The sequence below is a fragment of the Xyrauchen texanus genome, chromosome 1, assembly GCF_025860055.1.
Source record: "Xyrauchen texanus isolate HMW12.3.18 chromosome 1, RBS_HiC_50CHRs, whole genome shotgun sequence".
Lineage (NCBI taxonomy): Eukaryota > Metazoa > Chordata > Actinopteri > Cypriniformes > Catostomidae > Xyrauchen > Xyrauchen texanus.
Genome location: NC_068276.1, coordinates 60,781,503 through 60,796,696, shown reverse-complemented (window position 1 = coordinate 60,796,696; position 15,194 = coordinate 60,781,503). Strand labels below are relative to the sequence as shown.

At 37.6% G+C, this 15,194-nt stretch overlaps 1 protein-coding gene across 1 annotated transcript in view; it reads left to right on the top strand.

The window, feature by feature from the left end:
* The first annotated feature begins 9,752 nt into the window (after positions 1-9,752).
* LOC127649289 (glucagon family neuropeptides-like) overlaps positions 9,753-15,194 on the top strand; it is a 7,212-nt gene continuing 1,770 nt past the window's right edge. The window contains exons 1-6 of the mRNA XM_052134337.1: positions 9,753-9,954; positions 10,230-10,325; positions 11,233-11,367; positions 11,608-11,712; positions 14,222-14,356; positions 14,815-14,935. Of these exons, the coding sequence (XP_051990297.1) occupies positions 10,231-10,325; positions 11,233-11,367; positions 11,608-11,712; positions 14,222-14,356; positions 14,815-14,935 (591 nt within the window). The 5' untranslated portion in view covers positions 9,753-9,954; position 10,230. The remainder of the gene's footprint in view (positions 9,955-10,229; positions 10,326-11,232; positions 11,368-11,607; positions 11,713-14,221; positions 14,357-14,814; positions 14,936-15,194) is intronic.

The following is a 15,194-nucleotide window of genomic DNA, read 5'->3' as shown; positions in this document are numbered from 1 at the left end:
TGTTTTCAGCTAGCCATTCCTGTGTTCTTTTCATTTCCAATATTTAATGTATAGTTAGTTAGAATGTGAGTAATGCGAGTCCTTTACTTTTTTCGCTCATATAGGGTGAATTCAGGTGCATTGGGCCACTCTCTCACAGTCATCTCAATGTTTTTTAGTCGGAATATTCAGGTTCAGTACAATGAGCTCAATCGCCAACATTTGTGGCATAATTGTGAAAAATAATTTCGTCTCGTCCCTCCTTTTCTTAAAAAAGGAAAAAATCAAGGTTACAGTGAGGCGCTTATTATCAGGGTAATTTCTGAGCAAATGGGGGCGGCCCTAAGTGAAATCCTACTTTGAGGGTACACCTACTTGTAGGTGCACTTCATGATGATGAAAAACCATTTAAGCGTGTCACGTCTAGCTACAACTCTCTCCTTGCAGTTAAGATTAAGATTCAACTTTATTGTCATTGTGCAGAGTACAGGTACAGAGCCAATGAAATGCAGTTGTTTTTGCATATCCTAACTAAGCTGGGGTCAGAGCACAGGGTCAGCCATGAAACAGCACCCCTGGAGCAGATAGGGTCAAGGGCCTTGCTCATGGGCCCAACAGTGGTATCTTGACAGTGCTGGGGCTTGAACCCCAGAACTTTCAGTCAGTAACCCAGAGCCTTAACCACTGAGCCACCACTTTCCCTTTCCAGTTACATTCTCCCTTCCCCCTCTGGCCACAAGGGGGCCCCATATAACTGTCTAATTGAGCCTCAATAGCTGCGTGACTTACACATTTTTGTATATTTAAAGATAAAAAAATAAATAAAAACAACCTTGATTTGTGGCGCCTCCTGGGGGCCCTAAGTCGCCACTTATCCCGCTTATGGCTGGAAACGGCAATAGAAGTGAATGGGGACAATTATTGGAGGGTTTAAAGGCAGAAATGTGAAGCTTATCATTTTATAAATGCACTTAGATTAATTCTTGTGTATTATTTGAGCTGTAAAGTTGTTTGAATCATAATTTTTACTATTGTTTTAGGATTGAGTGTTTACAGCGTACTGTCGTCATGGCAACGAAGTTGCAAAATTGGATATAACTTCACACAGAAAAGGTTAGTAAGCGATTTTAGCGATGTTTAGTAAACATATTGTTTACGTCTTGTGGCTGTAGTTTTGAAACAGTGCATATTTAAATGTTTACAGATTGGCCTCCATTTAAGTGCCTCACTGCTGTTGAGATTTGTGCCTTTTTGAAGAATTAAACTGCACATTTGACATTGGGAGTAAAGTACTTATATACAATAGTGACAACATGGCATCTACTTGTCCCTCAGTGCTGGAACTAGTGTTTACAACCCCAGGATTTTAACCATATTATAGCATTCTCACTTTAGAAAATCATCTCCATACTAAATACAAAGGGCTTTTCCTTTCTGAGACAGACTTCATATTTAGAAGGGTTTTATTATACATTTATCATTACATCCTTTTTATCTATTTAGTTACTTTGGATGTAAATTACGAACATAATAGAAGGTTCTCCATTTTTCAGAGGATGGGTGCTTTACTTGCTTTCAATTAAACATAACAATTCGATTTTATGAGTTGTTGCATGTTGGAAAGGGGGTCTCACCCACTGTCTTTACTGCATCTCATCTCTAGATGGCGTAACAACTCACACAAACAGAGAAAGATCAACGTCATAGTAAAACAATTACTGTATTTCAGTGTTACTGATGCCGACTGCCCTTCTCCTTTATGCATGGCCCGCTTGCTTCACTTCATTACTGTGAGGTCATTTCCAACAAGACATAAGCCAGGTTTATTTCACGCTCAAGTCACTTTCATGTCATCTATCCACATAGAAACTGTATTGCCTTTGACAATGTCGGACATAGCTGATATAATGATAAAAGTCAATGATTTTATGAGGTCATTGCATTTCTCCAAGAAACTAGGTGGTGATTGTAAATGAAACGGCTGGTCTCAACACTGATAAAGGGTCATTAGCTGAAAACTTGTTTCTCAGCTTCTCAGAGTAGCTTCTTTTAGCCACTCTAATCTCTTTTGTCTGTGTGCTTGTGGCCTGATTGTACAAGATTTTAGTCCCACTTCTGTAAGCATCCACTTTGGCCTGACGAACCTGCCTGAGTTTTGCTGTAAAACCGTGGTTTGTCATTGTTGAATGTTAAATAAATCCTAGAAGGGATGCACATATCCTCACAGTAACTGATATATGATGTTACAGCATCTGTGAGCTAGTCTGATTAGCCTCAAAAACACTCCAATCGGTGCAGTCAAAGCAGGCTTGTAGTTCCAGCTCTGCTTCATTGGAGCACTCTTTACAGTCTTAACTACAGGTTTAGCTGATTTAAGTTTCTGCCAGTAGGTCAGAAGACAATGAACCAGACAGTGATCAGAGAACCCCAAATCTGCTCTAGGGACAGAGTGATATGCATCCTTTAATGTTGTGTAGCAATGATCCAGTATACGCCTCTCGTTTTCCCGTTAACTCTACAATGCGATCCGCTCTGAACAGCTGAAAGACCGGCAGATGTAACGCACTGTCACTCAGCCAGGTTTCTGTGAAGCACAAGGCAGCAGAGTTTGAAAAGTCCTTGCTTGTATGGGTGAGGAGATGTAGTTCGTCTGTTTTGTTAGGAAAAGAGCAGAGATTCGCTAGATGAATACTCTGCAGCGCTGTTCGAAAGCCGCGCTGACAGAGCATGACCAGCGCGCCGGCTCGCTTCCCTCGCTTGAGTCTCATAGCGTGCTTGAACAACACATCTGAACTAAAATGTTCAGCAAAACATCCGAAGAGTCAAAAACCCGGAAAATTTACATTTATGCATTTGGCAGACGCTTTTATCCAAAGCAACTTACAGTGCACTTATTACATGGACAATCCTCCGGAACAACCTGGAGTTAAGTGCCTTGTACAAGGGCCCAATGGTGGTGGCTGTGGGGTTAGAACCTGTGACCTTCTGATTAACAGCCCTGGGCTTTAGCCACTACACCACCACCACTCCATGGAATGTGCTGCCGAATGTTCAGCAGTTCGTCTCTGATAAAACTGATTGGAAAAAAATGACTACTCAACTCAACTCAACTCAATTTTATTTATAAAGCACTTTCAAAAACCACACTGGGTACCAAAGTGCTGTACATGGAGTAATAAAAAATAAATAAAATCACATTAATACAGCTTAAGAATGCAAAAAAACATTTAAAACCTATAAAACAAGAATAAGATAAAATCTACCTAGTACAAATTATAATGCAATTAATTAAAAGCTAGGGAAAATAAATACGTTTTTAAGGCACCCTGGAAAGAGAATAGAGACGGAGATGATTTTATGACCAATGGAAGCTCATTCCAAAGTCTAGGGGCTGCCACCGCAAAAGCTCTATCACCTTTAGTTTTTAGGCGAGATCGAGGAACTGACAGACACAGCTGATCACTAGAGCGGAGAGACCTTGAAGGTTGATTCAAACTTATTAAGGCAGAGATGTACTCAGGTGCAAGACCATGAAGAGCCTTAAACACATACATCAACACTTTGTACTTGATTCTGTATTGGATCGGTAACCAATGTAGTGAAATCAAAACTGGGGTGATATGGTCTCTTTTCCTGGTTCCAGTTAAAAGCCTAGCAGCTGAATTTTGGACCAGCTGCAGGCGAGAGAGAGAGGCCTGACTCACACCCAGATACAAAGCATTACAATAGTCCAATCGAGAGGACACAAAGGCATGCACAACCTTCTCCAAATCATCAAAAGAAAGGATGGGCTTCAACCTTGCCATAGTTCTAAGATGGAAAAAACTATTTTTAACCACAGCATTTATTTGTCGATCAAACCTGAGCTCAGAGTCGAATATAACACCCAGGTTTTTTACATAGGGAAGTTTTTCCCTGGAAGCAGTGACAAATTTCTTTCTAAATTTAAGTCACATCCCTTTGACCAAAAACAATAAACTCTGACTTATCCTCATTTAATTGAAGAAAGTTGTTTGCCAGCCAACACTTCACATCGGCCATGCATTTATGCAGAGACTCAAAAGAGTGGTGATTCCCATGTTTAATAGGAAAGTAAATTTGAGAGTCATCAGCATACAGATGATAGTGTATGCCATGCCTCTCAAAGATCTTTCCTAACGGAAGCATGTAGAGGGAGAATAAAACGGGTCCCAAAATGGAGCCCTGAGGAACCCCACATGTTAAAGGAACAACTGATGGATAACAGTTCTCTAAACAGACTGAAATCATTCTACCCTTGAGATATGAGGAGACCCAATCCAAGGCTAACCCCTGAATACCAACCTGGTCTCTTAGGCGATTGATAAGTATGTCATGATCAACCGTATCGAAAGCGGCACTAAGATCCAGCAGCAGAAGACCAACAGGACTACCAGAATCCACACCTAATAAAATATCATTTAAAACTCTCAACAGAGCTGACTCTGTGCTATGACCAGCTCTGAAGCCTGACTGAAATTGATCGAGCAAATTATTGATGGCTAAAAAAATCATTTAATTGTGCAAGCACCGTCTTCTCTAATATTTTTGACATAAAGGACAATTTTGATATAGGTCTAAAGCTGTTCATATCAGATGAATCAAGGTTTGCTTTCTTAAGAAGAGGCTGAATAACAGCATGCTTAAAGCAGTTGGGAACAATACCAGTGGTCAGGCTACTGTTAACAATCGATAACACACTTGGACCAATTGATTCCACCACCTCTTTAAACAAAGTGGATGGAATAACATCACACATAGAACCAGTAGGCTTCATATGTGCAATTATATTAAATTAAATTATACTAAAGACTGGACAAACAAACAACAACAATAAAAAGGATTGGAGAGGTCCACACCGAGGCTGCCATCCGTGGCGCCATCTTTTGAATAAGATGAAGGTAAATATATGTGGCAGGGCGGAGGGCGGGCCGACACACCCGGTCCCGTATTAGGCTAATCAAGCCTCCGAGAGGGATAAAGGTCGACTGCAGAGGATCGTGCGGGAGAGAGAGATCGTTTACGGACATGTCCGTCATGTGTGTGTTTATGTTGTCTTTTAAGTTTACTGTTAAAATATGATTTACATCGTCAAGCCAGGTCTCGCCTCCTCCTTTCCATTGATCCCTTTATCCCTCGGAGGCTTAATTAGCCTAATATGGGACCGGGTGTGTAGGATCACGACCCGGCCCCGCCCTCCTTTTATAAAAATGTAGGGTGTTTATCTGCATTTATGGTTCCTTGAAGAACCTTTAACATCCATTGTAACTTTGGATTGCACAAAAGGTTCTTTGTTGTGGAAAAAACTTCTTTAGTCTATAAAAAGACTATAAAACTTCCATTGAAAGGTTCTGTTGGGAACCAAATCTGGTTCTTCTATGACATTGTTGCAAAAACTCTTTTTTGGAACCTTTATTTTAAAGGGTTAAACAGCCAGATGTAACTGGAGAACCATTTTAAGTCCCACAAATAACTTTTAATTTTTTAGAAATGCATCTATAAACCCAGGAACCAATACATTGTAATACCAATAACCATTTTAATTTCCAAAAAACATCAAACAACCCAAGAACCCTACAGCCAAAAAGGGTTCTTAATAAGAAAAGAGTAATTGACCTAATCTAAGGTGCTACAAAGAACCACTGAAGCACTTTAAGTTTTAAAATTGCTCTGTTGAGTGTGAGAAACCAAAGGAAGGACCAGTTTAATTATCTTCTCAAATAGAACAATAAAATCGCCCTATTCATTGCTCATTTGACAAAGTGGCACTCAAAGGTTTACATTGTGTCCACAATCGCCCAAGGATTAAATAAATGTCATATTTACCTCATAAAAGAAATGCAAACTTTACTCATTTGGACACTGCAAACAGAAGCATATGTTCAGACGAGCCATTGTTCAAAACGCAAACACAGGTTATTGCTCAGGACAAAAGTAGATCGTTTATGACGTGACACTGCCTGACTCAGTGTAGTACCACTCTTAATTAATACATGAGAAATATAGAAATATGTGTGTGTTTAAGGCTGACCTTAGTGGGTTGTGGAGCATAAGCAGAATGTTGCCATCATTAAATGAAGCTTCTTTGTTCCATTAACTCTCCAGGGGGATTTCTCGGCAGTTTGCAGAACCTTGGAAATGAGAATTATATTTTCTTTTTGTGTGCGTGTTTCAAAATGCACATTCCAGACCAGCTGTCATATAAAAGTATTTTTGTTATTCACAATTGCTACGTGATCTGTGCAGTTTCTTATAGGTTAAGAAAGCATCCACGAAACACATAAATGTAAATACAAATGTTGTTATAAAGAGGCAATATGTTGTAGAATGAAGCCACTTTGTTTAGTTTTTTGTTGTTGTTGTTGTTTTTTAATAATATATCGCCTTTTCTCCCAATTTTCTCCCTCGTGGTGGTGCGGTTACTCACCTTAATCCGGGTGGCAGAGATCAAGTCTCAGTTGCCTCCAATTCTGAAACCGTCAATCTGCGCATCTTATCACGTGACTCGTTGTGCATGACACCGCGGAGACTCACAGCATGTGGAGACTCATGCTACTCTCCACAATCCACACACATCTCACCACACGCCCCATTGAGAGCGAGAACCACTAATCACAACCACGAGGAGGTTACCCCATGTGACTCTACCCTCCCTAGCAACCGGGCCAATTTGGTTGCTTAGGAGACCTGGCTGGAGTCACTCAGCACGCCCTGGATTAAAACTCACGACGCCAGGTGTGATAGTCAGCGCCAATACTCACTGAGCTACCCAGACCCCCGAAGCCATTATTTAAAAAATATAACAATTGGGAGAAAAGGCTATAAATATAGATATTTAACTGGAAATTAATCAGATTCTAATCTTGAGTGCAACTGCAAGATTTAATAATTTTGACTCTTTAGATACCTAAATTAGCCCTTTAGACGAAAAATAAAAAGTTCACAACAATTAGCATTCATTCATTTATTGGAAAATCAGTTACTCGCATGATTTCAAACACACTTCGGTAGAAATGTAACATTAAATTGGGTTTGAAAACAAACAAAATTCCCCAACTGGTTAATTCATCCTAAACCAGCTTTGAAAGCATATGATTAGCTCTGTGCTTTATTTTATATGTACAGGAAGGCAGAAGCGTTGTCATACTTTTCACTCCAGTACAATATTGGGGGTTATTTTCAAAAGTGTATTTGTGTATAGACATATATATGGTACCTTAAAGTATTGACAACAAAAATGTAACATTTCCACCATTATTGTCAGGATATCCGCCATTAAATAGCCTTTAAACAATTATGAAACACAAAACAATTCATTAAACATAAAACAAGTAATGGGGTAAACCTCTGTATGCAATTACAATATTTAAGTGGCATAACTACTCAACCTGACATTTATGAAAGGGGTTCAATTAAACTAAATGTACAATATAATATAATGATCAAAGTGCTTAAGGCTGAACCCTCAATCATTTTAATTAATTAATTGATTGACTGTATTTTACACCATTAATACAAATAAGAGTAGTTATATATAACTATAATTAATCATATATTAGTTTATATATATACTGATATATATATATATATTAGGGCTGTCAATCGATACAAATTTGTATTCAAATTAATTAAATGATGTTCCGATTAGTTAATCGTGATTAATCGCATTTAATCACATATACAAATATTTGCGAGAAAGCCCCTCATATAACAATAATTCAATATATAATGATGAAATAATTACACATAGTTATCTTTAAATATTTAAAAATATACAGTATATATATATTTAAGTAATATCACACAAGCAAAAGTGCAATATGATCCTATATCAGCACTGCTGTGATTCAGCAGCAGGGTGCCGTTGGTAATTACAGCAGTGCTGATATAGGACCATATTGCATGATTGCGAGTGTGATATTGCTTAAATACAACTGTTCAGTGAACATGTAAATGTGTGTGTGTGAGACAGAGAGAGAGAGAGAGAGAGAGAGAGACGGAGCATGTGCGATCACCTGTTGCCACACCCAAGCAGAGATGTTGTCAGCTTTCTGAAGGTCAGTTTTCTAAGTGGATAAATAGGGTCCAAGCGGGGGTATTTCTCCCTATTTCGTGGTAGCCATGCAAGAGTCATTCACTATATAAACAGCGATGTCCTCCGCCATTTTAAACAGTATGTATCCAATGTGGAAACTTCGGTAAGTGCCTCGAGTTCTGTAATCAAACAGTCTGTTGTGTCTCTCAGCTGCGATGAGCCTTAATGCTGAAGTTGTTCATTTAAAGCCGTTTAAAACAATGTCCAAGCTTAAGTAGTGTAGTGCTAATACGAGCGATCATGGAGCGCTGTTGTATGTAAACAATGACTAACGGATTCACTTTACGTCACCAACTGGCTCATATTACTCACAAAAATTATCTTTTTCCACCACCTGCTGGCTAACATATGTAATGTCAAAAATAAAGACAAACATTAGCTCATAACAGATCTGCACTGCTCTTACACTTTAGTTTAGAACAGCATGAACACAAGTGGAGTGATAGACACAATGAAGCGTCGGAGTGCTGATGGTGTCAGACCATCAGTGCTCATGGAATGTCTCTCGTCCAATCAGATTCGAGGACCAGTGTTCTATATATATATATATATATATATATATATATATATATATATATATATATATATATATATATATATACACACACAAGTACCAATATAATGTATATGTGCTGTATACTGTATATAAAACATGTATAGTAAGTATAATATTATATTTACTGTATATTGACAACATTTTAAAAGTAAATTTTGCAGTGCATAGTAACAAAGAGGTGTTTAGGAAAGTGTTGTGGTTTTTGTTAGTACTTATTGCTTTAGTAGAAAATCAAATCAAAAGTGCATTTTTCCCAAGGGGCCTTCCAATCTATTGTGTCAATACGGTTATTGCACCTGTTCTGCATGTTCATTTGATTATTTTGTGTTTCTCCCTCTTAAACAGTTGATGGCGCGCTCTGTCTCATAGGGTTTTTTCTTTCTTATTATTATTATTATTTATTTACTATGAGTTAGTGCGTCATTTTCCGACTCATCAGTAGGCCTTTGGACCACACAGTTCGTCACATGACGTCAAAGCGCGCGCCAGGATGATTCATTCCTTCAAGTTTTGCATGCACGCATTGAGAATGCAAAGAGTAGATAACGAGTAGGCTACACAACTTTGAAGGTCTGCATTGACACGTGCACGGTGCTTAAATCACACGTAAATCCATACATTCAATGTAGGCTATTGAAACATGGAAAAGGGCCATATTTTGGTGATTGTTCATTTTTCCTCTGATTAAACTTTCCATTCAGTTACTCAAGAGTATGTTGGCTAGAAACATGTTAATTCAGGAACACCAATAGCTTAGTATCTGCAAGTCTGTTGAAAGAAAATGAGCACTGAGCAATGCATCACAGAGAATGACCATCCTGAAGAGCACGCGACCACATCTGACATCAAGCGCACACATTTAAATAAATTAAAAGGCCTGCAAATATTTGTATTCACCTGAGATTTGTTTTCTTCTCTTTTTTTTTTTTTTTTTTTTGAAGCTTAAGCCCCCAAAATAAACTTTATGACTTGAGGGAGGAAAAGTACAGCAATCTCGCCATAGTAAGGGCCGATGACGTCGGCATGATCCCTAACGAGGGGAGTGAAAAGGGCTTGAAGAAGAGGCTCGAAGACTAAAATCTCGCGCTACTGCTGAGAGATGGAGACAAATGATCACTCTATCCTCATTAAGGAGATCTGAGTAAAGCACTTTTAATTTTAGTGCTGCATTGATTTAAAGCGACGCGTAGTAAAGTTTAAAAAGCAGAGAGGGAGGAGAGAGAGAGAGAGAGAGAGAGAGAGCTTGAGATTGTATCTCGTTCTTGTGGTCGCATCTCCACTGGACAGCATCCGCGCGCTGCCGGAGGTATGTTCTACCTATTTTATTTCCCCAAAATTCAATTTGAGGCTAAAAGTGACTGTTATAGAGTGTACAGATTTTTTGGGGAGCAGTTGCACTTTTTAATGACGCCAAGCATTAGTTGTCTCAGAGACACACTTATTATTATGGGAGGACAATGCAACAGCAGGGAGGAACACAGAACATTTCCTCAAAGCGAGATCAAAGTTGTGAGCAGATTTGTGCTCTTAGACATAATGATGCTTTATGCACTCTAACTATTTTATATCTTTCTCTTACAGAATGATGACGAGCAGCAAAACGACGCTTGCTTTCTTCATCTACGGGCTGCTCGTGCACTGCAGCGTATGTTCTCCTCTCAGCTATCCAAACGTCAGGTACGGAAATGGGACGTGCGTCGCACCTAACGCCCTAACAAGATATTTGTATACCGTTGACCGAGGATGGTACAGTGGTAGGGATGGTCGGTAAAACGGGCACACATAATAATAATAATAATAATAATAATAATAATAATAATAATAATAATAATAATTAAATAAATAAAAAAAATAAAAATATAGGCTATACATAAAAAAAAAATCTCAACAAAATGAATATATATATACGTGACGTTTCTTTTTTTCCCGCGCGATATCGAAAGGAAATACTAAAGTGTCCGTGTGCGCGCGCTTTATTTCTTTGATCAGAAAATCCGTCTTTTTTTTTTTGTTGTTGTTGTAGTTTCTTTTTTTTCTATATGGTAGTGTAAATTATTTTGAAAGAACCTTGAACATTTTGTTATCCGGTATGGATTAAAAAAAAAAAAAAGGTACACAATAGGCTCTAAGGCACAATGGTAAAAAATAAAGGTGACTCACTAGAATTACTTCTCGCTTGTTTTTTTGATATACATTATTTTAACGCGTTTTGGACAAAAATATGTAATATTTTCTTGCGTGATTAGTATTTATAAAAATGTATGTGTATATATATATACTTGCACTTTCAAGACATATTCTAAAGTATTTAAATATGCAGTATTTATTCATATTTGTAATTGCACTTTCAAGACACACACACACACACACACACATATATACATATATATATATATACACATATAAAACTATTATAAATACACAGTATTTATAAATAGTCATAATTGCACATATAATAAAGTATTATAAATATAGAGTATTTACAATTAGTCGTACTTGAACATTCAAGTCTTTTTATTATCACTTTCACTGCATGCCAGAGTCACTTTACATCAATTAAATACGACTTCATGTCTTATTACAGAATGGAGACTGCGGGATTTGATGAGGAGGGAAACTCATTAGCGGATCTTACCTTTGACAGTGACCAGATCACTATTCAGAGCTCTCCTTCAGTTTCTGATGATGCATACACGTTATTTTATCCTCCCTCGAAAAGGTAACAATCTTTCTATTTTACCGGACCCTCATTCTTTCCCTTAGCATTCCCAAAACGGGACACTCTCTCTGTCCTAAGTGTTTGTTCATTTGTGTGATTGTCAAATTTAGTGCAGCTGATTGTAGTGAGTTTAAAAATGCCTAGACTAAAAGGTTAGGTTTTATTTGCTGAAGTTGACCTAAGTGCTGGAAAACGATTGACATGTTGCTGTACAATCTGTTTGGCATTTTGTCACCCCAGAATGGAAAGGCACGCTGATGGGATGTTTAATAAAGCCTACAGGAAAGCGCTCGGGCAGTTATCAGCACGGAAATACCTACATGCACTGATGGCGAAACGAGTGGGGTAAGAATATTATTTCTATCTCTCCATCTTTGTCTATTTCTCTCTCGATGACATGACCGTGCTATGTGTTTAATCAGTAGCACCTTCTCAGGGGTCCCTCATGCACCTCAAGTCAATTTCAATGTTTCATTTCCTTATTCCCTAGTTTGCAGGGTGTGAATTACTAGGGGGAGGGATCTGAATCTAAATAAGGTTTGAGCCCCCCTGCTGTTTTCGGTAACCATAACAGCTAGATTTAGAGAGAGGGGGCTTGCTTTAAAAAGATGTGAGCGAAAATAAGGGCGTTCACACAGGAAACGTTCTACAATTCAGAAAGCAGCGCAATTGAATGAAACAGAATGCAACTTAGATATCACACGTAAGAGCTTTTCATCTGGAAAGCATCACAATCTAATATTTGCTAAACATCTTAAAAAGATCAGATTAACATATCATAAACGTCTCAAAGACATATGCTGAATGACGTGTGTTTACATCTGGAAAACATTGTTTTTTTTACATTGTTTGCACATCTTCAATAATTCTATAAGATATATGGTACATATATATCTATATACATATAAGGTATATGACAATAAATATGTCTCGGATGTCAATATGACATTCAGCAGATGACTTTGAGATGATTATTTAGACACATCTGCAAATCTGATCTTTTTAAGATGTTTACCAGATTATTCAATTAGTTTGTGATGCTTTTCAGGTGAAATTATTTAAAACAGACATCTCGGAGATACACGTGTGCTTTCTGGGGTGCTATCAGGAAAGGCTCAAGCTATGAGTTTTTGTTTTTAAAAAGTTAAACTATTTTAAGCTTTCACACTTTAAAGTGTAATGCGAGGATAAAAAACTCAACAGCCAAAGACTGTCTGTGTATAGACCAACATTTTATAAAAGTAGGGCTAACCGACACTAATTCACACTTTCCATTCAAACTATTTATTTTCTATTTGGCGCCATGAATAACAAAATAAAATGTTGGCACACATAACCCAGATAGCACACATATATCTCAGAGATGTCTGTTTAAGAGTGTTTCATAAGGAAAGCATCACAATCTATTTAATATCTGCTAAACATCTTAAAAAATCAGATTTACAAACAGTCTAAATAAACGTCTCAAAGACATCTGCTAAACATCTTAAAAAGATCAGATTCACAAACAGTTCAAATAAATGTCTCAAAGACATCTTCTAAACATCTTAAAAAGATCAGATTCACAAACAGTCTAAATAAACGTCTCAAAGACATCTGCTAAACATCTTAAAAAGATCAGATTCACAAACAGTCTAAATAAACGTCTCAAAGACATCTGCTAAACATCTTAAAAAGATCAGATTCACAAACAGTCTAAATAAACGTCTCAAAGACATCTTCTAAACATCTTAAAAAGATCAGATTCACAAACAGTCTAAATAAACGTCTCAAAGACATCTGCTAAACATCTTAAAAAGATTAGATTCACAAACAGTCTAAATAAATGTCTCAAAGACATCTGCTAAACATCTTAAAAAGATCAGATTCACAAACAGTCTAAATAAACGTCTCAAAGACATCTGCTAAACATCTTAAAAAGATCAGATTCACAAACAGTCTAAATAAACATCTCAAAGACATCTGCTAAACATCTTAAAAAGATCAGATTCACAAACAGTCTAAATAAACATCTCAAAGACATCTGCTAAACATCTTTAAAAGATCAGATTCACAAACAGTCTAAATAAACGTCTCAAAGACATCTGCTAAACATCTTAAAAAGATCAGATTCACAAACAGTCTAAATAAACATCTCAAAGACATCTGCTAAACATCTTAAAAAGATCAGATTCACAAACAGTCTAAATAAATGTCTCAAAGACATCTGCTGAATGACGTCTATTTGATGTGTCTGGAAGACATATATTTTAGGTTGTTTACTCATCTGCAATATGCCTATAAGATGTTTCCATTCGGATGTCAGTAAGACACAGAATGTATTTGAGACGTTTATAATTTAGACTGTTTGTAAATCTGATCTTTTTAAGATATTTAGCCGATGTTAATTAGATTGTGATGCTTTGCAGATGAAAAGATCTAAAACAGACATCTCAGAGATCTGGAAGTGTCGCTTTCTTCCGTATTACACATCAGGGCTTTTAACATTAAAATTATGGCTATGTTTACGCTCTATGGTTAGGGTTAGGGATGGGGTTTGGGTTAGGGGTTAAACTTACGAAAACACAGTTTTGGATCACCACGGAACAAAAGCCTCACTGGGAACTACAAGGACATGAGGGAAGCATCTTTTATTGTCGAATTCGGCACCTCGTACTATTGTGACGAATTCTCGTGAGATAGGCTTGAGATTTACAAACATTCTAAATCATTATTTATCTTACTGACATCCGAGAAGACACTTCTAATAGATGTATTGCTGATGAGCAAATAAACAAAGTCAATGTCAAGTGTTTAGTGATCCTAAGTTCTAATAACGCAGGCTTTGTCGTTGTTTTTTTCCACTCTCACACAGAGGAGGGAACACAATAGAGGACGACAATGAGCCGCTTTCAAAGCGTCACTCGGACGGGGTTTTCACGGACAGCTACAGTCGCTACCGGAAGCAAATGGCCGTGAAGAAGTATCTGGCCACGGTCCTTGGCAAAAGGTATAGACAGAGATATAGAAGCAAAGGACGGCGGCTCACCTATTTGTAGCGCTTTTAAAATATATGTCCCTCAAACTACCTTGTATGTACAGCTCTTGCAACAAAAGTCAGCCAGACCAAGATGATAAGCTGATCGCGCCTGTGTCCTTTAAACATGTATTAAAGACATTAAAATGAATATTTTGATAATAATATTGTTTTTCTTTTGTACTGAAGCACCTGAACAATGCATCAATCTGCCTTGTGGACCAGCCATTTAGTCTGACCAAAATATAGTATTTGTTTGTTTGTTTGTTTATTTATTTAAATAAAGAAAGTGATTGTACCCGGTATGCTTCAATAGCTTGTCTTTTAAACACATGAGTAAATAAATAGTCTCAAAGGCAATCACTGCATTGAATGTTACCTTCCTTCTTTCATACCTGAAATTAAGAGTGTAGTGTTTTTATTTACAACAGCCCTGAAGACTTAGATTTGCACCAATTTCTACAAGACATAGACTTTGGTGTGTTCCTGGATGGGGATGAGAATGTGGCATTTTGGTTGGATTGGCTGATACAGGTCCCTCCTGAATTCCCGGTGAGTTTCCAAGGCTCAGTACAGTAGACCTTTTAGAGGGGCGTCTCTTGCCCTTCCAAGCTGTCTTTACACCCGTGAAGTTTTCCCCACTGTCATCAATGGCTGAAATCTCACAAGTCATTCCATACTTTTTCCTATCTTGGACAAACCTAACTGACTACCGCTATTAATACTCTGAAAACCTCAACTCTTTTACTGTAAACTTGAATTAAAGCTGCATCCTCAAATTCTGTGAGGAACCCTCTGCACTGATGCTTCT